This window comes from Alosa pseudoharengus, unplaced genomic scaffold (genome assembly GCF_046254945.1).
Source record: "Alosa pseudoharengus isolate Yale_2024_CS ecotype anadromous, Long Island Sound unplaced genomic scaffold, YU_APseudo_1.1 YU_APseudo_1.1_scf_3, whole genome shotgun sequence".
NCBI classification, from domain to species: domain Eukaryota; kingdom Metazoa; phylum Chordata; class Actinopteri; order Clupeiformes; family Clupeidae; genus Alosa; species Alosa pseudoharengus.
Window position 1 is genome coordinate 13,099,019 of NW_027468718.1, and position 24,008 is coordinate 13,123,026.

The following is a 24,008-nucleotide window of genomic DNA, read 5'->3' on the forward strand; positions in this document are numbered from 1 at the left end:
CAGAACGTATGCAAATAGCGGCGCCATCTTCGTGGGAGCAACAATCACTGGAGGCCAATGGAGAAACAGACATCTCTTATCAGAAATCAGACAGGTGTCTCTAATTGCCGGCAAGTTTTGCCCATATAGACAGTAAAGGTGTTGCCCCCAGCAATATGGCGTCCACGTTTACGTGTGCCACCTAATAGAACTTGACGGACAATGTGGTATCTAGGTTTCTATCGTTGCTTCCGCCTCTCTCGTCTCACCTCATTCTCACCATAGATATAGAATGGCTAGATGTCTCGTCCGCGCTGCTTGCCAATGGAGGCCGCCGGTGATGGCGTTGGAGACTCCGCCATAAGACATCTAGCCATTCTATTCTCACCTCCTCTGGTTGACAAATGAGACACCCTCGATGACGCCGAGCTTTGAACAATATCCGTGGCACGAGCTGTCTACAATAATTACTCCTCAGTGTGACTCAGCAAAATAACCATTGCAAGGGAACATTCAGGATTGAAGACATTTATTAGGAATAAACAATCAAGCTAGAGCAAGGAGATGTCCATTTAAATTATCTCCTATTAAGCTTCCACATATTACACTGGTCAACAACAACAATATATAAATTAGCTCCCTTACAGTACACGTAAATCTTGACTTGAAATACAACTCCATGACCAAGGAACAAGGTCATTTCATTCATCACAAATGTTAAAAAAGTTCCCTTTTACTATTCAACTGCAAAACTGACATGCACTGTAGGATTAAATACAGGTTGCAAAACATTTAGCATTCTGCCCAGAAGGATATTGTGGTTTGGTTGGTCAAAAATAAATGTAATCGTAAGTGTACGTCTTAAGTGATTCTGAATTTTAATTTATTGCGAATACCAGTTCCAGCCTAGATGAACTCCCCAACCAGCCAGGGTGGTCAGGGAAGATAACAGTCATGTAATCTCTCCCTATCAAATCTGAAAGGATCAATCAGTTATTGGAATTGCACAGTATTATAATATTTTAAGATTTGTAATAATGTTCTTATGGCAAAATATTCTCATGGAAAATTAATGATAATTTATTCAATTTTAAATAGTCACCACTGAATGATTTCCATCTATTATAGCATGAAGTGATGAATCTATAAATGGCCTTACCTGAGACCACACCCACACCACCAACAGTGATTTTATATGTGTGGCTGCTGTACCCACAGAGAAGGGTCTTGGAAATGGTCTCGGGAGTCTTCAGTTTGACCATGTCTCCCTTTATGAAGCCTGTGACTAAAAAAGGAGCAGACACAGTCATGTGTGAATAATGTCTGACTAACAGAGACCTTCCCTGCTGCTAGCCTCCTCCTGCTACTTGGACACTGCTAATCCGCCTGGTCCTCATCGCCTGCAGTTATAAAACAAGATTATTTATTCTGTTCATCATGCTTATTCAAGTCTCAGTTGAATCTGTCTAATTTCAGTATTATGTATTTCTGGAATTTGCTTGTGATCTTGACCTGTGATCTTTGTCCTTTACCTGACAAGTCCAGGGATCTGGTTTTTATCTGAGACAGTTTGTACTTTTGGCCTGTCATTTCTGTACATCCACCCTCGGTATCCGCTTCTAGGTCCAAGTTTACCTCTGGACTCATTGTTTGGCGACAAATACTTACTAAGAAAAACAACCTACCTTTGAATACTGCCTGGTGGAACCGTTTTGTCTTGTCTCTCAGAGATGGAGACACTGATTTCATCACTTCACTGAAGGAGAACTGTGGCTTAGAAGTGACCTTGGGAAGGGTCTTAGTCACAGATGAGGAAGTGAAGTGGGATTGGAAACTCTACAGGGAAACAAAGGGACAGGTCAGAGAACTTAAGGACACAGATGAAGATGTTCTATCGAGAACTCTGCAAATACTTTGGCACATCAACATTGTTAGGTTAGGTGCACCTAACCTCTGTCAGAGGTCTGCAATCCCCTGCTTTTACAAGAGTTTTTGTTATGATAGCAAGTGTAAGTAGGAGCCATTTTATTCTGGTGAGCCCCTACATCAGGGATTCTGCTGAGGAAACATCTAATTATGTAGAGTTGAGAGTCTCCATATAGACAGAGTGCTAGTTACATTACCTGGAGGAAATCAATGGGGTCCTCTATTGGCTGAAGTTTCTCCATCTCAGCATCTCTGCTCTTCAGTTTAGTGATCTCCAACTCCAGCTGCTCCAGGAGTCCTTCAGCTCGACTCACCTCTGCCCTCTCCTGGGCTCTGATCGACTCGGTCACCTCAGAGCGCTTTAGCTCCATGAAGCTGATCAGCTCAGTGAAGATCCTATCAGTCTCCTCAACAGCTTCCTGTGTGGTGGCCTGATAGGAGATTCAAATCTGATGTTCAACCTGCAAAATATTCTAGCCTGGCCATGCCCACCTAGATCTCCTTTAAGGAGGATGTGAATGAGTCTGGTTTCAACCAGGCTAAAAGAAAGATTCAAAGAAAAATTATGCATATTCAAAGAATTGAAAATGCTCATCCATGATGGGATGAGTGCTCATTGTCCATCATTTCTGCACAGAACATCAGAACCAAAAAAGCCAAAAAAGAAAGAAAATAACAGAAAAATGGAAATGAATTCTAAAGGCCCCCCAAGTCTTCCCCCACAGACGTCAGCCATACTTTGGGGTTGTTGGGGGGAAGAAAAAAGACATCAGTCACCTGCAGAGACTTCAGAGCCTGTTTGACCTCCTCCACCTCCTTCTCTTTCTGCTGGAGTTGCTTCTGGTTATACCCCTTCATCTGCAATAATGTTTTCTGTGTGGATAGATGTACACAGAACAGTTACAAGAAATTACAATTACAAGCACAGCCAATGGTAGAATAGTGACGGAAAAACCTATACAGGTGTACAATTCAATAAACCACAGTTTGTTTGAGAAAGAGAGAAAAAGAGAGAAAGAGACTAACCTGCTTCTCGGTCCGTTCTGCCATAGCTGATACAGTCTCATGTCCGTTATGGTCATCCATTAAACACAGTAGACAGATTAACTTCTGATCTTTGCGACAAAACACCTCAATCATCCTGTCGTGTTTTGAGCAGATCTTCTCATGTAGCTGTGAGGTGGCATTCACCAGCTTGTGCTTGCTTAGACGAGGCACTTCATAGTGAGGCTGAATATGAACTTCACAATAGGAAACCAGACATGTTAGACACGACTTGGTGGCTTTATGTTTTCTCCCAGTGCAAAAGTCACACTCCACATCGCCTGGTCCGGTGTAGGAAGGAGCCTTAGCATCAGACTGCAGTTCGGTCTTCTTCAGTTTCTCTATAACTTCAGTCAGAATTGTGTTTCTGCGTAGAACAGGCCTTGGAGTGAAGGTCTCTCTGCACTGGGGGCAGCTGTAAACACCCTTCTGGTCTTCTTGATCCCAGCAGCCTGTAATGCAGTTTAAACAGAAACTGTGTCCACAGCTAAGAGCCACCGGATCCTTCATCAGATCAAGACAAATTGAACAGCTTAACTCTTCCAACACTGAAGCACTGGCCATTTTCCCCTTTCTCACACACGTGCTAGCCTGGAAGCCGGCCCTCAAATTTGAGGGCAGGAAATTCGGTCTTGAGTCAGTCCATTGGGCGGGCTTTATATGATGATGGACAGGTAAGCAGTGTAGCAGTCATCTATGTCACCTGAGCATGCTTTAGTTGATTTTGCTGAATGCTGCTGGTGAAGCAACATGATTTGTTTCCGCTATGGCATCTTTTATATAAGATATTGACAACACAATGACTTTAACAGATGAACAGAAACAGCGGTTAAGGCATTTGACATCCTCTAATTTTGTGGGCGGGATAAATTCGGGTTGGCTTTCAGACTAGGTTGAAACATGCCCCATAATGAAATCCAAATGATGCCTTAACTGATGCAAATTCTGTTCACCTGATGTGGGGAGGTGTTTAGGATTCTACCTGTTTTTTATGGACATAACTCTTGAAGGCACAACGCAAAATGTATACATAGCTTACTCTTGCTCCCTTACTTGTAGGTGATTAGAGAGGAATATACACTCACCTAGGTATGATAACGAGGCTTCGTGGGTATAAATTGTGTGGGGTAATATGTGCCTGACCCAAAGGTCAGAGGTCAAGCTTTTATCAGCTACAGGAGGAGAAGGCAAGGAATAACAAAGTCCTTATAGGCAAGTCCCCCCACTCAGTGGCCATCTTTGTAACTCACTTTGGGCAGTTGTCAGGCAGCTATTTTCCTATTCAAGTGAAAGTATAAGTATATATGGTCTTTTGATCCTGTGAGGGAAATTTCGTCTCTCCATTTATCCCAATCCGTGAATTAGTGGAACACACTCAGCACACAGTGAACAACACAGTGAAGCACACACTAATCCCGGCGCAGTGAGCTGCCTGCAACAACAGCGGCGCTCAGGGAGCAGTGAGGGGTTAGGTGCCTTGCTCAAAGGCACTTCAGCCGTGCCTACTGGTCGGGATTCGAAACGGCAACCAGGGTTCTAAATTAACACCCGCCAACCTGCCAAATGCGGGTTAAAATTCCTTTTTTTTTGGCGGGTGTTAATAAAAACTTACTAGCCAGTTTGGCCGATGATGCATGAGGCATTACATGCATGATACATAAGGCTGTTCTCGGTCACATATCCCCCTGGTAGTACTTCCTACATTCCCCATGACCACTGTGCCGTAATGCTACGTCGGCTGCACACAGTTTGCAGTGAAACCAGCGCGAGAGACCATGGAAATGAACGGAGCGTCTACCAGAAAACACAAGGAATTAGAAGAACGAACGGAGCCAGAGCAGGGAGCATAGACTGAAAGAGGAGTGTGTTAGCCAGTAAAGTAAAGTAAAAAGTACCTAACACATGTACATAACACAAATGCATAATGCATTACGAAATATTAACGCAATTAACGCATTGTGTTTACCTATTTCCTTTGTGGGGGGCTGATGTCATGTAACGGAGGCCGCAAAACCTGAAGCAAGATCGTTTATTTTATTGTCTATGGAGTTAGCTGAAGATGGAACGTGAGGAGCTTGTAGGCGAAAATTTTCAGTTTTAAAAAGGTAGCCTGATCAGTTATCACCACCACCACACGCATCACGCACTGTGCGTAGGGCACCAAGAGACAGAGGAGGGACCAATATTTAGCCAATAAATAGTAGATGTACTGCAAACTGTTTTTCACTCTTGTTAGAGAAAGTATACAATGTCAACATGCACCAACAGCATGTTACATAAAGATGATACTTTTCGGGTCCTCTCTATAAAGATCCAACTTGAACATAGGCCCTATGCTACTCCATTTAATTGAGAACGCCTCTGAGTGTGCAGGAGAGGGAGAGAAAACGAGTGGCAGGTTCTAGCTGGCTTGTCATTGTTAAGTTGACATTGTCATTAAGTTAAGATTAAAATAAATGCATACCCATACCATACTTTGAGCGCAACATACCTCGCTAACCCACTAATCGAGATTCTTAGTATACTGTACCCCACAGGTTGGAAACTAACTGGGGTGCAGTAGTGTTCTATGTGCAGATCAGGTCTACCTGCTCAGTTTATGAGTATGTATAGATAGTGATTATTTTTAATGGTTTAACTGTTGCAAAGAAATATATTTTGTAATAATTTACAATAAATAAACATTTTATTTTCCAATTATTGTCTTTTCATCACGGTCATACATGTGTTTAAAGATCTTTAATGAGTTCAAATAGCTGAAAAAATATGGCAAATACATATTAAAATGCCTAACCATGTGGCTGGAAAACAAAACACAGGCATTTGGCATGTTTATCTTGTTCTTCAAATTAAAGCTCATAATATCTCAGGTCATGATCAGTACAACACTCCATGGGATGCATTAGACCAGCTCCAGCTCAGAGGGGTCAGCACCCCAGTTACTGTTGACAGGAAAGTCGACCCTGATGCAGTCTGAATGCAGAGCTATGAGAACAGAAGAGAGTACTTCGTCAGTGATGTTAAACTACATCAGCGTTACTCATAGTAACATTCATGCATGAGAATTTTGGACACAAATCAATATTAACACCAGAAGAGTCTCACATTTGACTACACCCACACTTTGGTGAGTGACGGCTCCCCAGCTATACTTTGGTTTTTTAACAGAAGCCTTCACTCGGACTTTGTCCCCAATCCTGAAACCTGTGACAGGAGAAGGAGCAGAAGTTGTTACTTTGTTTTCTCTACCGCTCCAGTGCCAATGAATTAGATTAACATGTTGCATAATTGAAGCAAAAGATGTTTGCAACAAGTATGTTGGAAGGTTGTTGTCATTTATTTCATGAACTGCACAGATTACAGGTCACTTCCGCACATAACGTGCTGCTTTCTTTATCTCCCTCTCACAGTCTAATTTTCTCTTCCTTTATTGAAGTAGTGGAACTGCACTATTCCTTGTCCTACACTGCCACCTACTGGTTACAAAAGGCAGCAACCTGAGTAATTACGTGAACACAAGGCTACAATGTCTTGGACTATTGAGTATTGTTGCTGACCATGTTGTTCATGTCTTCAGCTAACCCATCTTCTGATGGCTACTTCCAGCAGGATAACGTGCCATGTCATGAAGCTTCAATCATCTCACAGTACTTTCTTGAACATGACCATGGGTCCTATTTTAACCGTCTGAAGTCGATGGTTTATACAGTGCAACCGGAAAGTTTTCAGACCCTTTCAAGTTTTCCACATTTTGTTATTTTTCAGACTCATCTTAAAATGGATTCCATTATTTTTTTCTCTCATCAATCTACACACAATACTCCAACACTCCACCAAAAAGCAGGTGTTTGGAGTGTTTCGTAAATTTATAGAAAATAAAAGACTGAAATATTTCATTTACATAAGTATTCAGACCCTTTGTTATGACGCTTGCAATTGAGCTCTGGCGCCTCCTACTTCTATCAATGGTCCTTGAGATGCTTCTACAACTTGATTGGAGTCCACCTGTGCCTAAATGAATTCACTGGAATTTATTAGGAGAGGCACACATCCCTTTATATATGGTCTCATAGTTGATGGTGTATGTGAGAGTTAAAACCAAGCCACAAGGGTCGAGAGAATTGTCCGTAGACCTGTGAGACAGGGTTGTGTGAAGACAAAGATCTGAGGAAGGATACAAGAACATTCTGCAGCATTATAAGTGCCCAAGAGCACAGTAGCCTCCATCCTTCTCAAATGGAAAAGTTTGGAACAACCAACAGTCTTCCTAGATCTGGCCGCTCAGCCAAACTGAGTAATCCGAGACAGATGGCCTTGGTTAGACAGGTGACCAAGGACCCAATGGTCACTATGAATGACATCCAGAGTTCCTTTGAGAGGACGAGAGAGGCGTACTCAGCCAAACTGAGTAACCCGTCGTGGATTAGCCTACTCAGTTTGGCTGAGCGGCCAGATCTAGGAAGACTGTTGGTTGTTCCAAACTTTTCCATTTGAGAATATTTATTTTCAGAATAAATTCCATTTGACAAAATCGCTATCTTGACCGTGAAATAAGTTCGCCAGACGCCAGGTTCTTATGTTTCGTAATCAGTCAAGGGTGTGTTTAACCAATGAGAGTGACATCTTTCATTTCCTTTAAAGGAAAATTCCGGTGTGATATTGACCTAAAGTGTGTTGAAACATGATACCGATTGTGAATGTATGTCTCATAGCTCATCTAGGCTTGTCCCCTGCACTCAGAAATCTGGCGCTAGTTAGCCGATGCTACCAACAGTTTTTCGATGGGGGTGCCTTGGCCATCAGGCTAGCCATGCAAATAAATCACTGTTTTACACCATTTACGAGGCTCAAAGTAGCTCCACACTTCATTGGTAGACTTCCGAGGGCCCTGACATTTAAAATGAGACATTGAGAACTTTGAAAAAGCACTGGTAGTTTACTTACAAGACGATTTATACAGGCAGTAGATTTACCGTTTGCCGCCATCTTGAATTTAGTCACGATAAGTCGAGCGACGAGTAGGCCTACGAATGAACAGGTATGATAAGGGATCAGATTTCAAAAATAATTCTGTGGAAATGCATGGATTCCAGTTGCTTTCAGTAGCAGCAACTGGAATCCATGCATTTCCAAAGAATTTGTTCCAAACTTTTCCAGTTGAGAATAATGGAGGCTACCGTGCTCTTGGGCACTTTCAATGCTGCAGAATTTTTTTGTATCCTTGCCCAGATCTGTGTCTTCACACAAACCTGTCTCGCAGGTTTACGGACAATTGTCTCGACCTTGTGGCTTGGTTTTCACTCTGACATACACCACCAACTGTGAGATCTTATATAAAGAGATGTCTGCCTGCCCTAATAATGGCCAATGAATTCATTTAGGCACAGGTGGACTCTAATCAAGTTGTAGAAGCATCTCAAGGACCATTGATAGAGGTAGGATGCACCAGAGCTCAATTGCAAGTGTCATAACAAAGGGTCTAAATACTTATGTAAATGGAAAATTTCAGACTTTTATTTTTTATAAATTTACAAAACACTCCAATCACCTGATTTTTTTTGGAGTGTTGGAGTATTGTGAGTAGATTGATGAGAAAAAAAACCTGAATTGAATCCATTTCAAGATTTCAAGAGTCTGAAATATAACAAAATGTGAAAAGATTGAAAGGGTCTGAATACTTTCCGGTTGCACTTTACATACATGATATAAACTTAAAATAACTCATATGGTATTAAATTCAACACCATTTGCTCTAATTCCATTAGGACTGCTAACGTGTTCCTCATCACCTGTAGGCTACTCGCCTACAGTTACAGGCCATGTGCTGTCATCCACAATCCTTCAGATTATCTTCAAATTCTCACGCCACATTCAAGATTTTGTCTGTTGTCATTTTAGTGACCTTGACCTTTATTGATCTTTAGTGTTTATTTTGTGCTGTGTGATCTTTGTCATGCTGCTGTTTACTGCTGCCCCTGACAACCCTGCCAGGTTCCTTACTGTTCTGCCTCTTTTGTACATTAGCCTGTGCCTAACTGAACATTTTCAAAATGGCAACAACGTGACCGCATTTTAGCTAGTATTTAAAATGATAATTTAATTAGATAATCATTACCTGTAAATACATTGTTGTATTTTCCTTAGCTTATGAGCCCTTTATACATGTGAGTGGGCATTTTGCCCCACCATCTTGCTACATTATTCCAATAAGGACAAACTAAACCACTGGCTACATCCTACTCTGTTCTCCACTTCTGGGTAGTTATGGCCTTTGACATAACAAAAACAACAACAACAACAGTAATAATAACAATAATAATAATAATAATAATATAATACCTTTATTTATTGCCGAGAGGAACTTTTCTACTTTCTCTTTCAGAGATGGAGCAACTGGTTTTATAATTTCACTGAAGGAGAACTGTGGTTTAAAAGTGACCTTGGGAAGGGTCACATATGGGTGGGAGAAGTGTGACTGGAAACCCTAAAGGGAAACAAAGGAAGAGATCTGGGGCCAGTACTACGAAGCGGGGTTTCTGGCTTATCTGGGTAACTTCGAGAGTAACTTGATCACGTGTGGCGTAACTTCCCGATTAACCCGTACTACGAAAGGTGGATAGGTTTTAACCGAGGTATGCTGCCATGGCAATTTACGCTGCATCTCAAACCTGCTCCGACCAGGTTATGTTCTTGGTTAACCCGAGGTTTCCGTTAACCACACCCTTTATAAGTACCACCCCTCCACTAACAATTTCTCCCGAGACATGTCGGCGTACCTGGATGATCCATACGACATTGGAGCGCAAATCGTGAGGGACTCTCTTCGCAGGGCGAGGGGTTTTAGAGACCGCCAGAAAATATAGCCTACCCGGACGATATTCTCTATGAAGATATAGATTGTCAGCCGAGGGAATTCGTTATCTTTGTCAGATGATCTAGGAAGACGTCTCATAGCAATGCCCGTACGTGGACATTCATGTATTCAATCGGTGATGCAAGAATACTGTATGTCCTAAAATAAATCGGACATAGGCCTACAGTATGCTAAACATCTGAGCAAGAATAGCCTAAAATAAATCGGACATAGCCTACAGTAGGCCATATAAATAAAAATCACCATTTTAACAAACTTGTTGAATTGAATGTCATATTACTGTACCCTGCACATAAAGGCTACACATTTCCACAGCACCAGAATCCGACCGAATGCCTCCCTCAACCCCCTCCATAATCGGCCTTCCACTATTATTTGCGATGGCCAACTCCTCTGCTACTGTAAAACACTCTGGTGCCTTTCCTCCTACAGTAGTGTTCGAAGACACCTGTTTCTTGTTAGCTGTAAAACAGACGCCAAGTGAAGGCTATAAGCTAGGCCTACATGTTTTCATAATTAAGAAATATTAATGCAAGCTATAACTATATAAACCTACTATTCTGAATAATGTTTTTGTGTTTCATTTTCACCTGCTGCCATGTGCGTTTCGCAATGATGTTGCATCTGAAATGTTCACAGGATTAGGCATACACTAAATCAGTCAATGGGGGCTACTTAAACATTCAATTATCCTTATTACTGTAATCTATATGCCCACTTCTGAATTGGGTTGCATCTGTAGGCCTTTCTATGAACTCAAATTAGGCTATAATTATTTCAACTCATTTCAGACATTCCGTAAGCTACTAATCATCCGTAACACATATTTGAAGAACATGTGGGAATAAAACTTTACTTTTAGGCATTTAGGCTACCCGATCTGTAATACGTTGCCAACAGCCTTGCTTTGCTCACTGCCGACGTACTCATCCGTAAAATAAGGTGACGCGTCATCATTGAAAGTGGTGACTTGCGCTGCAACCCGCCCCTTTTATGTGAACGCGCACAGGTTAACCCCGGCTCAACAAATCAACTTCATAATCAGCGTCGTAGTACCGATTAACACCACTTAAGATAACCAGGTTTTGTCAACCCTGGTTTAACAAAGTAACCCTGGGTTACATCTGGGTAGGTTAAGCTCCCTTCGCGGGGTTACTGGCTTATCTGGGTAACTTCGAGAGTAACTTGATCACGTGTGGCGTAACTTCCCGATTAACCCGTACTACGAAAGGTGGATAGGTTTTAACCGAGGTATGCTGCCATGGCAATTTACGCTGCATCTCAAACCTGCTCCGACCAGGTTATGTTCTTGGTTAATCCGAGGTTTCTGTTAACCACACCCTTTATAAGTACCACCCCTCCACTAACAATTTCTCCCGAGACATGTCGGCGTACCTGGATGATCCATACGACATTGGAGCGCAAATCGTGAGGGACTCTCTTCGCAGGGCGAGGGGTTTTAGAGACCGCCAGAAAATATATATAGCCTACCCGGACGATATTCTCTATGAAGATATAGTCAGCCAAGGGAATTCGTTATCTTTGTCAGATGATCTAGGAAGACGTCTCATAGCAATGCCCGTACGTGGACATTCATGTAGGCTATTCCATCGGTGATGCAAGAATAGCCTACTGTAGGCCTATATCCGAAAATAAATCGGACATAGGCATATGCTGAAAATCTGAGCAAGAATAGCCTAAAATAAATCGGACATAGCCTACAGTAGGCCTAATAAATTAAAATCACAATTTTAACAAACTTGTTGAATTGAATGTCATATTACTGTACCCTGCACATAAAGGCTATGCATTTCCACAGCACCAGAATCCGACCGAAAGCCTCCCTCAACCCCCTCCATAATCGGCCTTCCACTATTATTTCCGATGACCAACTCTTCTGCTGCTGTAAAACACGCTGGTGCCTTTCCTCCTACAGTAGTGTTCAAAGGCACCTTTTTCTTGTTAGCTGTAAAACAGAGGCCAAGGCTATAAGCTAGGCCTACATGTTTTCATAATTAAGAAATATTAATGCAAGCTATAACTATATAAACCTACTATTCTGAATAATGTTTTTGTGTTTCATTTTCACCTGCTGCCATGTGCGTTTGGCAATGGTGTTGCATCTGAAATGTTCACAGGATTAGGCATAGGCCTACACTAAATCAGTCAATGGGGGCTATACTTAAACATTCAATTATCCTTAGGCCTATTACTGTAATCTATATGCCCACTTCTGAATTGTGTTGCATATGTAGGCATTTCTATGAACTCAAAATAAATAAGCAATTTAATTATTTAAACTCATTAAATACATTCCGCAAGCTATTAATCCTCCGTATTTGAAGAACATGTGGACATAAAACTTTACTTTTAGGCATTTAGGCTACCCGATCTGCAATAGGCCTACGTTGCCAACAGCCTTGCCTTGCTTTGTTCACTGCCGACGTATTTGATTTTTGTCGTATAGTGGGTTTTAATTCCTCATAACTTGTCATAATAATTGTGCATTCCTCATCCGTAAAATAAGGTGAAGGCGTCATCACTGAAAGTGGTGATTTGCGCTGCAACCCGCCCCTTTTATGTGAACGCGCACAAACTCCAATGAGGTTAACCCCGGCTCAACAAATCAACTTCATAATCAGCGTAGTACCGATTAACACCACTAAAGATAACCAGGTTTTGTCAACCCCGGTTTAACAAAGTAACCCTGGGTTACATCTGGGTAGGTTAAGCTCCCTTCGTAGTACAGGCCCCAGGAGCTTAACCTACCCAGATGTAACTCTCGTGGTCACGACACTAGTTGCAATATTCTCCTGAACAGAGGTGTCGCTGTTGTGAAAAGACTAACGTTAACTACTTACACAGCAGAAGAAGCTGCAGTAAGAAACACCAGTAGCTAGCCTCTGTAATGGTACTTCAGACTTTGGTTGCTACTATTCACAACTACCATCATCATTATCATGTAGTTTCCAAGGTGTGTGCACAGGTAGATAAATAGATAGATAGATGGATATATAGATAGGTACTTTATCCTCCCGAGGGAAATTTTAATAATTTAAACAGTTTAGTTAGCTGGCTAGCTAGCTAGCAGCTGGCTGAGTTTGTGTAATTTCCTGAAGTGGAAAGAGATTTTGTTCAGGCCTTAATAGATATCCTTTATTTGAAAATAAATCGTTTCTATTCTTTCCTCTTAATTCCATGTGTTGCAACTCTCACTGGTAACTTTGTTAACTTATCCAGCAAACTATTAAAAATTCACGACTGTAACAAAACACTGCAACTGGCTTGCCCTCGAACTAGTCCATCTTCCTGTTTCCGCCTGGTCGCGCTCGTCTGAAAAAAAATGAGTGGTGCGCTACCGTGTGCTACACGGCCAAAACCCTGGCGCGCCAGAGAGATCTACGTCATTTTGACGTCACATTGTCGCGCTACCGGTCCGGTGCGGCGAGTATAACCGGGCCCTTAGTGTGTGTGTGTGCTCCTGCTGAGCTCACTGCTCCAAGTGTGTATGTGTGCTCTTAGTGTGTGTGTGTGCTCCTGCTGAGCTCACTGCTCCAAGTGTGTATGTGTGCTCTTAGTGTGTGTGTGTGCTCCTGGTGAGCTCACTACTCCAAGTGTGTGTCCATGTATACACTACCCCCGTATTGGTAAAATGCATAAGACACATTTCCTACACGACAAATAAAGTAACTTAAGTTACCTGAATGAAATCAACGGGGTCCTCTGTTGGCTGTAGTTTCTCCATCTCAGCATCTCTCCTCTTCAGTTTAGTGATCTCCAACTCCAGCTGCTCCAGGAGTCCTTCAGCTCGACTCACCTCTGCCCTCTCCTGGGCTCTGATCGACTCGGTCACCTCAGAGCGCTTTTGCTCCATGAAGCTGATCAACTCCGTGAAGATCCTCTCAGCGTCCTCAACAGCTTCCTGTGCAGAGGCCTGATAGAAGATTCATATCAGATCATGTTCAATCTGCAAAGGATTCACTAGCCCACAGAAATCCAAAGAAGCATAATGGATAAAACAAGTATATAGTAATTGTAAGTACTGTATATATGTTCTTTTGATCCCGTGAGGGAAATTTGGTCTCTGCATTTATCCTAATCCGTGAATTAGTGAAACACACACAGCACACAGTGAACACACAGTGAGGTGAAGCACACACTAATCCCGGCGCAGTGAGCTGCCTGCAACAACAGCGGCACTCGGGGAGCAGTGAGGGGTTAGGTGCCTTGCTCAAGGGCACTTCAGCCGTGGATGTGGGCATGGGAGAGCAGTGCTCAACCACTTCCCCCGCCCACATTTTTCCTACTGGTCGGGGATCGAACTGGCAACCCTTCAGTTACAAGCTCAAACGCTAATCAGTAGGCCACGGCTGCCCCAAAGATACATATCCAAAGTACATGTCCATCATTTCTGCACAGGAAATTGGAACCAAAAAAGCACACAAATGGGAGTCTTACTCCACAGACCGTACTGGGTAAGAGCAAAGTGTTTTAACATGTCACAGCAGCCATGTTTATCAGTCACCTGCAGAGACTTCAGAGCCTGTTTGACCTCCTCCACCTCCTTCTCCTTCTGATGGATATGACTGTGGTTATCCCCCTTCATCTGTAACAACGTTTTCTTTGTGGAGAGATGTACACGCAAGTCTATAATAGCTTCAGAAATCATTCACAAAAAAGTGCAACATCTGGTGAGTACTTTAGTTATGTTTTGCTTTTGCATTGTTGATGTGATTTTGACCTGACTGTATTGGGATGTGAACTTTGTCTTTTATGTAGGTTATTGCATAAACCAGTCAGGCCTATTTAACGGTAACTGATTTGTACTTTTGTACTTGTACTTTAGTCCACTATGCCTAATCCACATATTGGAGGCAGGCCCATGTTGTTTCTGATGGAGAGAAATAGACAGGGGGTCACTAACCTGCTTCTCAGTCCGTTCTGAAACAGCTGAAACAGTTTTATGTCCATTGTGGTCATCCATTGAACACAACATACAGATTAGCTGCTGGTCTGTGCGACAAAACACCTCAATGATCCTCTCATGCTGAGAGCAGATCTTCTCCTGTAGCTGTGAGGTGGCATTCACCAGCTTGTGCTTGCTTAGACGAGGCACTTCATAGTGAGGCTGAATATGAACTTCACAATAGGAAACCAGACATGTTAGACACGACTTGGTGGCTTTATGTTTTCTCCCAGTGCAGAAATCACACTCCACATCGCCTGGTCCGGCGTAGGAAGGAGCCTTAGCATCAGACTGCAGTTCAGTCTTCTTCAGTTTCTCTATAACTTCAGTCAGCATTGTGTTTCTGCGTAGAACAGGCCTTGGAGTGAAGGTCTCCCTGCACTGGGGGCAGCTGTAAACACCCTTCTGGTCTTCTTGGTCCCAGCAGCCTGTAATGCAGTTTAAACAGAAACTGTGTCCACAGCTAAGAGCCACCGGGTCCTTCAGCAGATCAAGACATATTGGACAGCTTAACTCCTCCAACACTGAAGCACTGGCCATTTTCCTCTTTCAGACACACACAATTCCTGTCTGAAAGGTAAGTTAGAATGGTTTCATTTCACCAGAAGTGGGAGTGTGTTTAGTATTCTTCCTGGTTTTGTGTGGATACAACTCTTAAAGGCACAGTGCAACATTCCAGAAAGTCAAATTCCCAGTACATGCAGTCATGTAGACAACTCGTGTCATGCGCATGAGATTAGGGACAAAACAGGTTTACATTTTTTAAAAGAATATTTTGAAGATTTTCAAAAGCTACTAACACATCTTTGTAGATTTGGCTATCTAACCATGTTTTGGTACAACCTCCCAGTTGTACATTTTTTAAATAAATCACATGTTTGCTGGACCCGCACTCGATTTTTGTCAACACCATCAGACACATAGAAATGTCTATAAAATGATTTTTTGAATAACTTACCACAAATAGTTTGACTTATCAGTCTCTTGATTCTCTTAACAATGCACACAGGTTTTGAAATTAATTATATAACATTTTTAAAGTCAGAAAAGTCAGTGCTAATGCATAGTTTTGGTTGTACAGGTTTTAAAGTTTTGTTTTTAACCTTCATAATGAACAGTGATATTTAGAAGCATAAAATTTACACATGAACTTTGGAAATGTATTGGTTTAATGGACAAATATCCTTGAGGGAACAGATCAGCTATTCTTTTAAAAAAAAACCAATGTAAAGTCCATCTGACGGAGTGGACAAGGTATCAACGGAGGGACATTTTACATTCAAAATGACTATTGAACCCTCACAAATACCAAGAAGGTAACAGACGACTCACATGTTCCTCTTCACCATCCATTCATTACCTTATATACAGTGCCTATAAAAAGTATTCACCCCCTTGGATATTTCCCCTTTACTGCTTTTATAAATGAAATCTTGATCAATTTAATTTGTCCCTTTTTACAATAATTTACGAAAAAACCCTCTTTAATGTCAAAGTGAAAGCAGATTTAAACAAATGTACAAAACACTGATGGTGTTGACACAAATTCTGATGGTGTTGACATCTGACGGAGTTGACAAAATGCTATATTTTCCTATTATATCACATGTATTTTAGACAAGAATCAGTTTTTTAGCATATCTGTTGCCTGTGGCTTCCATAATCTTCTTAAAATTAAGCCTTAATTACAGAACATGTTTCACAAATGTTGTATTTTGCTCGTTTCGGTGTTGTGACATGCCAGGTGTGACATGCCAGGTGTTAATAGATGGATATTAAATACACAAGATAAAAACTTACTAGAACTAGAAAGGTATCATGGCATGAGGAAGAACTAGGAAGTGCTAAAGGTCCTCTGTCCTCTGTGTTTTAGCTGCCCACAATTATTCCTGATTTTTTTCATTATTAAAAACAAGTCTCACATTGTTGACCAAAACTCCGGACACAAGTTCAACTGACACAAAAGTACATTTAAAACATAATACAATTTCTAACTTTTGATATTGATGAAATTATTTACTTAAATATATACATTATAATCATTATGATAAATTTTGCATTACTTTTAGATATTTTTATGGTATGTTGAAATGAGGAAATCTGCTTCCGGACATAAGGTTTTCCAGGCATTGACTACATTCTATATCATTTAGAACAAAAACTATTTATGAGGCAACATGAAATCATGCCTTGTTGTGCAACCCTTATCCTGATTAAGATTTTGAGTAGTTCTTCAAATTAATATTGTTCTTATTTTTACCCCCAAACCTTGTTTTATCTGGCGGACATGTTTTGTCCCTAATCTCAAGAATCACTGACATGGTGGTTCCCCACTGCAGTGCATCAAGTCAAATCAACCCCATCTAACAAGTAAAAAAATACAAATATTACAACAGTCTATACAATGCATGCAACCTAAAAAAAATGCAAATATTGCAACCGTCTATAAAATGCACGCAACCTGCCTTAGTTACGGCTCCTGTAGTTTATAACATTCCTGCACCCTTGAGGGTCAAGACCAACTAGCCAACAGGGCTATAAACTCACATAGATGAAAAAAATGGTTATGGATTGTGTAAGTTGATTTGTTCAGTACCAAAAGGTCAGAGGTCAATCTGCAGGAGGAGTACACAAGGAACAATGAAGACTAGAGCACTAACTGACTGAGAGGAGCAGGTTAGGAACAATGAAGACTAGAGTACTAACTGACCGAGAGGAGCAGGTTAGGAACAATGAAGACTAGAGCACTAACTGACCGAGAGGAGCAGGTTAGGAACAATGAAGACTAGAGCACTAACTGACCGAGGGGAGCAGGTTAGGAACTGTCTGGGGTGCAGTAGTGTTCTATGTGCAGATCAGGTGGTCGACCTGCTCAGTCTATGAGTATGTATAGATAGTGATTATTTTTAATGGCTATAGTCTACTTGAAAGCAAGGTGAGCCTGTAAATGTTGAATACACAAAAGTTTTATGTTAAATGTATAGTATCGGTCACCAGCATGTAGCATGCATCTAGTGTTCAATGTGCAGATCAGGTCTACCTGCTCAGTCTATGAGTATAGATAGTGATTATTATGACCGCCGCTTATAGGTTTAGTCAGATTTTTTTTTTTTTTTTTCTTTTTCGCATGTCCAAATTTCTGTGACCTAACATAGTCAAAACTGCACGAAATTGGAAGTGTAGGATCATTATGACACCCTCTGAATGCACGCCAAGTTTCGTGGAATTACGTTCATGGGGGGCCACACAATAAATTAATTTATGTTACTATACACCAACTGGCCTGTAGGTGGCCGGAGACAGTTTTCTGTGAATATCTCGAGAACCGTAGGGCCTAGGAGGTCCACCTTTTTTTGTATGTTGGTCTTAAGGGGGCATGTCAACCCATCCCATTACCACTTATTTCATGTATAGCGCTACCTAGTTAAAAATTAAAAAGCAAATAATTAGGTGTTTTCATCACAATATCTCTGGCTGACATGGTCAAAACTGCACGAAATTGAAAGTGTAGGATCATTATGACACCCTCTGAATGCATGCCAAGTTTTGTGAACTTTCGTTCATGTGGGGCCTTATAATAAAATAATTTATGTGTACATTTAGTGACCGTACACCAACAAGGATTCCCGGGACACTGAAAGACCGGGGTACACGAAACTTGGTGGGCATGTAACCCCACATGGATAGCATGGAACCATCGTTTTTCGTTTTGATCTGTAGCCCCCCCGCTGGACTAGACCCCCCGAAAGGAGGGTAGGGCAGACACAGTTTTCTGTGAATATCTTGAGAACCGTAGGGCCTAGGATGACCAATTTTTTCCGTATGTTTGCCTCCAGGGGTCATGTTAACCCATTCCATGTGCACACATGTGCATAAACAGATACACACGCACACACATATATTCACAGTAATCATACGTATGACACATACTCACACAGTAGGCATACTGTAGGTACGCATGCATGCACATGCACAAACACACATACGCAGGCAAACACACAAGCACGCACACACACACACACACACACACACACCCACACACATAAACATAAACGTGTACACGCACACAATTCAAGAATTTCTCAGAATTATGAACAGGCAAGATGGGGGTGGGGTTGTATAAAATTAATTTTACATGTGAAATCTATGAACTAATCATGTTTTGGTACTTGTTGTCTAGCAGATACCAGTGAGAATTGAGTGTGGATAATGCAATTTAGTGAGACAGTTAGAATCATATAGGCCTTTCAGCGTGATTTATTTTTGTGGAAAAAATGTGCTGGACTGGGCGGCGGTCATATTTTGTACTGCTCTGCGGTACATCTAGTTTTTAATGGTTTAACTGTTGCGAAGAAGTACATTTTGTAATATATTTCAAATAAACATTTTATTTTCCAATTATTGTCTTTTCATCACGGTTATACATGTGTTTAAAGATCTTTAATGAGTTCAAATAGCTGAAAAAATATGGCAAATACATTTTAAAAGGCCTAACCATGTGGCTGGAAAACATACACAGGCATTTTCGGCATGTTTATCTTGCTCTTCAAATTAAAGCTCATAAAATCTCAGGTCATGATCAGTTCAACACTCCATGGCATGCATTAGACCAGCTCCACCTGAGAGGGATCCGCATGCCAGTTACTGTTGTCAGGAAAGTTGACATAGATGGACTCTGAATCCAGAGCTGTGAGAACAGAAGAGAGTACTGAGTCAGTGATGTTAAACTACATCAGCGTTACTCATAGTAACATTCATGTATAGTAACATTCATTTTGGACAAAAATCAATATTAACACCAGAAGAGTCTCACATTTGACTACACCCACACTTTGGCGATTGATGCCTCCCCAGCCGTACGTTGCATTTTTAACAGAAGCCTTCACTCGGACTTTGTCCCCAATCCTGAAACCTGTGACAGGAGAAGGAGCAGAAGTTGTTACTCTGTTTTTTCTACCGCTCCAGTGCCAATGAATTAGATGGACATGTTGCATAATTGAAGCAAAATATGATGTTGGCTGCAGCAACTCAAGCTAGGTAAAACCAATACCGTTTTTTTTTTTATATACCCACAGTACTCGTGACCGAGATCAAACAGAGATCTATTATTGATTAAATAACTCACATGGTATTAAATTCAACACCATTTGCTCTAATTCCATTAGGACTGCTAACGTGTTCCTCATCACCTGTAGGCTACTCGCCTACAGTTACAGGCCATGTGCTGTCATCCACAATCCTTCAGATTATCTTCAAATTCTCACGCCACATTCAAGATTTTGTCTGTTTTCATTTTAGTGACCTTGACCTTTATTGATCTTTAGTGTTTATTTTGTGCTGTGTGATCTTTGTCATGTTGCTGTTTACTGCTGCCCCTGACAACCCTGCCAGGTTCCTGACCGTTCTGCCTCTTTTGCAGTGGTGGAGGAAGTACTTAAGTAAAAGTACAAATACACAGAGAAATATTTACTTTAGTAAAAGTAAAAAGTACCACAATGACAACCCTACTTAAGTAAAAGTAAAAAGTACCTGCTTTTAAATGTACTTTAAGTATTAAAAGTAAAAGTATTTGCATAATGATTTATTCTCTTAATATCTATATTCTAAAAGGAAAAATCAGTATGGGCTGTGGTATTTTAATTAAGCTAGTTTTAGGTTATACTCGACTAAATAGTTTTAAGCTAATGCAATTGTGCTTGCCATCTGTGGCACAGTTTACATTCTGACCTACAAGACTGTAATTCTGGTTACTAGGGTGATCTGCTGAGTAATATCATTCAGCAAAACACGAGAGCCTGAAGCAGAGAGGGTTAAAGCGGAGCTAGTAATCAAGGATCTTTGCCTGAAGTTTAACGGGGTAGACAAGGGAAACGTCGGATGGATCCTAATAATTATGCTGATTGAACAGAAAAGTTGCTGAGAAAGGTGTCTTTATGATTAGGTTCAGTTTCACTTGCGCAGACGCATAGACATTGAATGAGCGCTCACATTACTACCCCCAATTGTAGGCTATGCATCTTTATTTGATCACACACAATTAAGGAATATTTCCTAATCTGGAAAATGTTACGTTTTTTCCGGCCACCGGTTCATTAATAGTCTAGGCTACCATTCATTTGTGCCGCAAATGATCAGACGTGTGACAGAAGCATGGGCATAGCCTGTAATTTCGCTGATCCGCGGATAATCTCATCGGAGAGGAGGCCCTAACGCTGCAGATAACAGACAGAGAAAGGCACAGAACACAGTTGCATGTACAGTGTAGCCATGGGTCTGGTGAATAGCCTACCGAATGCAGATGGCTACAAGCTCACGCTCTGCCTGGTCTAGACTAAAAGCTTATGTTTCTAAGAATGCACGTAGCGCTCCAGAATCTTTGGTAGCAACCCCGCCCCCTGGTAAAACAAACGTGTTTGTCAGAGAGAAAAAAAAACTGATCATAAAATGTATCGTAAAAAGGAACGATGGTGTTGTAGAAATGTAGCGGAGTAAAAGTACAGATAATTGCTGTAAAATGTAACGAAGTAAAAGTCAAAAGTATGCACTATACATTTTACTTAAGTAAAGTACAAATACGTGGAAAATCTACTTAAGTACAGTAACGAAGTATTTGTACTTCGTTACATTCCACCACTGCTCTTTTGTACATTAGCCTGTGCCTAACTGAACATTTTCAAAATGGCAACAACGTGACCGCATTTTAGCTAGTATTTAAAATGATCATTTAATTAGATAATCATTACCTGTAAATACATCGTTGTGTTCTCCTTAGCTTAGAGTGAGCCCTTTATACATGTGAGTGGGCATTTTGATGGAGACAAACTAAACCACTGGCTACACCCTGTAGATTTAAAGCCTGATCTGGTCTCCACTTGTTGTGGCCTTTGACATAACAACAACAATAACAAGAACAACAACAACAACAACAACAACAATAATACTAATAATAACAATAATACCTTTATTTATTGCCAAGTGGAACTTTTCTGTTTTCTCTTTCAGAGATGGAGCAACTGGTTTTATCATTTCACTGAAGGAGAACTGTGGTTTAAAAGTGACCTTGGGAAGGGTCACATATGGGTGGGTGAAGTGTGACTGGAAACCCTAAAGGGAAACAAAGGATGGGATCAGAGACCATAAGGACGTCACCTCTGCTGTCTCCAAATAGAGTGATAAGATCCAGCAGGTGTGTTAGATAAAGTGCATCTAAACTCTGTAGGGAAAGCACTGTATATCACAGAGAGTGGAGTGAGAGAGAAACCCCTACTTCAAAAGAGTAGGCCTGGAAGCCCCTAGTTTTTGCTGTGATATGAGAGGTTCTTAATAGTAATCCAAACAAAATAATATCTTAATAGTACCCATCTTATTATGGTGAGTCACAATACTTCAAGGGCTTTGCTCTGCTGTAATACAATTGAGCAAGCCAATCTAATGTGAGTCTCCATAGTTGCCCAAAGAGCTAGTGTTACCTGGAGGTAATCAACAGGGTCCTCTATTGGCTGAAGTTTCTCCATCTCAGCATCTCTGCTCTTCAGTTTAGAGATCTCCAACTCCAGCTGCTCCAGGAGTCCTTCAGCTCGACTCACCTCTGCCCTCTCCTGAGCTCTGATCGACTCGGTCACCTCAGAGCGTTTTTGCTCCATGAAGCTGATCAGTTCAGTGAAGATCCTCTCAGCGTCCTCAACAGCTTCCTGTGCAGAGGCCTGATAGAAGATTCATATCAGATCATGTTCAATCTGCAAAGGATTCACTAGCCCACAGAAATCCAAAGGTACATAATGGCTACAGTACATCAAATACTGTACATGTCCATGATAGATACGGTATCATCTCTGCTCAGAAAATCGGAACCAAAAAAGCACACAAATGGGAGTCTTACTCCACAGACCGTACTGGGTAAGAGCAAAGTGTTTTAACATGTCACAGCAGCCATGTTTATCAGTCACCTGCAGAGACTCCAGAGCCAGTTTGACTTCCTCCACCTCCTTCTCCTTCTGACGGAGTTGCTTCTGGTTATTCCCCTTCATCTTCAACAATGATTTCTGTGTGGATAGATGTACACACAAGTATATAGCTTCAGAGATCATTCACAAAAAAGTGCAACATCTGGGTGGAGTGTATTGGGGTGTGATCTTTGTCTTATGTAGGCTATTGCAGAACAAGAACCTGTTGTAAACCAGCCAGGCCTATTTAATGGTAATTGATTTGTATAGTCCACTAGGCTTAGTCCATATATGGGAAACAGGCCCATGTTGTTTCTGATGTAGAGAAACAGAGTATCACTAACCTGCTTTTCAGTCCGTTCTGTTGCAGCTGAAACAATTTTATGCCCATTGTGGTCATCCATTGAACACAGCAGACAGGTTAACTTCTGATCTGTGCGACAAAACACCTCAATAATCCTGTCGTGCTGAGAGCAGATCTTCTCCTGTAGTTGTGAGGTGGCATTCACCAGCTTGTGCTTGCTTAAGCGAGGCACTTCATAGTGAGGCTGAATATGAGCTTCACAATAGGAAACCATGTTAAACACGACTTGATGGCTTTATGTTTTCCCCCAGTGCAGAAATCACACTCCACATCGTCTGGTCCGGCATAGGTAGGAGCCTTAGCATCAGACTGCAGTTCAGTCTTCTTCAGTTTCTCTATAACTTCAGTCAGAATTGTGTTTCTGCGTAGAACAGGCCTTGGAGTGAAGGTCTCCCTGCACTGGGGGCAGCTGTACACACTCTTCTGGTCTTCTTGATCCCAGCAGCCTGTAATGCAGTTCAAACAGAAACTGTGTCCACAGGAAACAGTCACTGGATCCTTCAGTAGATCCAGGCAGATTGAACAGCTTAACTCCTCCAACACTGAAGCACTGGCCATTTTCCCCTATCAGAGACACACAATTCCTGCCTGCAAGGAAAGTTAGAAAGGTTTCATTTCACCAGAAGAAGGAGTGTGTTTAGTATTCTTCCTGGTTTTGTGTGGACACAACTCTTAAAGGCACAGCGCAACATTCCAGAAAGTCCAAACATTTCCAGTACATGCAATCATGTAGTAACCTGACTCTCGCCAGATGAATTTCGTTCCGCCTAGCTTCACTCACATCCATCTGGGACCTCTTCCATTGAGAGTGATTTCTGCAACCGATTTTATGGTACAGCCAATCAGGACACAGGGCGGGAGTTTCATAGATGTGACATAGCGTAGAAGCGACTGTGAGACTGTTATCAGCGT

The 24,008-nt window shown here is 41.5% G+C and overlaps 2 protein-coding genes and 1 pseudogene across 3 annotated transcripts; all 3 read right to left on the minus strand.

Moving 5' to 3' along the window:
• Positions 1–491: 491 nt before the first annotated feature.
• Positions 492–5,148, minus strand: LOC143100219 (E3 ubiquitin/ISG15 ligase TRIM25-like). Of its 2 annotated transcripts, XM_076263190.1 has the most exons (6): positions 2,932–5,147; positions 2,683–2,778; positions 2,103–2,336; positions 1,665–1,815; positions 1,139–1,264; positions 492–955 (listed from the first exon to the last, which is right to left on the minus strand). In XM_076263190.1, exons 1-6 carry the CDS (start codon positions 3,511–3,513, stop codon positions 858–860), a joined length of 1,287 nt encoding a protein of 428 aa, XP_076119305.1. In that variant the 5' UTR covers positions 3,514–5,147; the 3' UTR covers positions 492–857. The 2 variants fall into 2 exon arrangements, with proteins under 2 accessions (XP_076119305.1, XP_076119304.1); XM_076263189.1 differs by having other exon boundaries at positions 848–1,264; positions 2,932–5,148.
• A 525-nt stretch (positions 5,149–5,673) lies between these two features.
• LOC143100220 (E3 ubiquitin/ISG15 ligase TRIM25-like) lies at positions 5,674–15,370 on the minus strand. Its single transcript, XM_076263191.1, has 6 exons — positions 14,748–15,370; positions 14,349–14,444; positions 13,524–13,757; positions 9,289–9,433; positions 6,055–6,153; positions 5,674–5,934 (listed from the first exon to the last, which is right to left on the minus strand). The coding sequence occupies exons 1-6, from the start codon at positions 15,327–15,329 to the stop codon at positions 5,852–5,854; spliced, it is 1,239 nt and encodes a 412-aa protein (XP_076119306.1). The 5' UTR covers positions 15,330–15,370; the 3' UTR covers positions 5,674–5,851.
• Positions 15,371–19,214: 3,844 nt separating this feature from the next.
• On the minus strand, positions 19,215–23,768 carry LOC143100222 (E3 ubiquitin/ISG15 ligase TRIM25-like; annotated as a pseudogene).
• Positions 23,769–24,008: the final 240 nt, after the last annotated feature.

Excerpts from the sequence above, each read along its gene's own strand:
- LOC143100219 (XM_076263189.1), bottom strand. The coding sequence starts at position 3,513 with ATGGCCAGTGCTTCAGTGTTGGAAGAGTTAAGCTGTTCAATTTGTCTT. Across the intron at positions 1,816-2,102 it reads ACCCCATTGATTTCCTCCAG|AGTTTCCAATCCCACTTCAC; the intron begins GTAATGTAACTA and ends GTTTCCCTGTAG. Across the intron at positions 1,265-1,664 it reads CCACCAGGCAGTATTCAAAG|TCACAGGCTTCATAAAGGGA; the intron begins GTAGGTTGTTTT and ends CTCCTTTTTTAG.
- LOC143100220 (XM_076263191.1), bottom strand. The coding sequence starts at position 15,329 with ATGGCCAGTGCTTCAGTGTTGGAGGAGTTAAGCTGTCCAATATGTCTT. Across the intron at positions 14,445-14,747 it reads CAGAACGGACTGAGAAGCAG|AAAACGTTGTTACAGATGAA; the intron begins GTTAGTGACCCC and ends CTCTCCACAAAG. Across the intron at positions 6,154-9,288 it reads CCTCTCGGCAATAAATAAAG|GTTTCAGGATTGGGGACAAA; the intron begins GTATTATATTAT and ends CTCCTGTCACAG.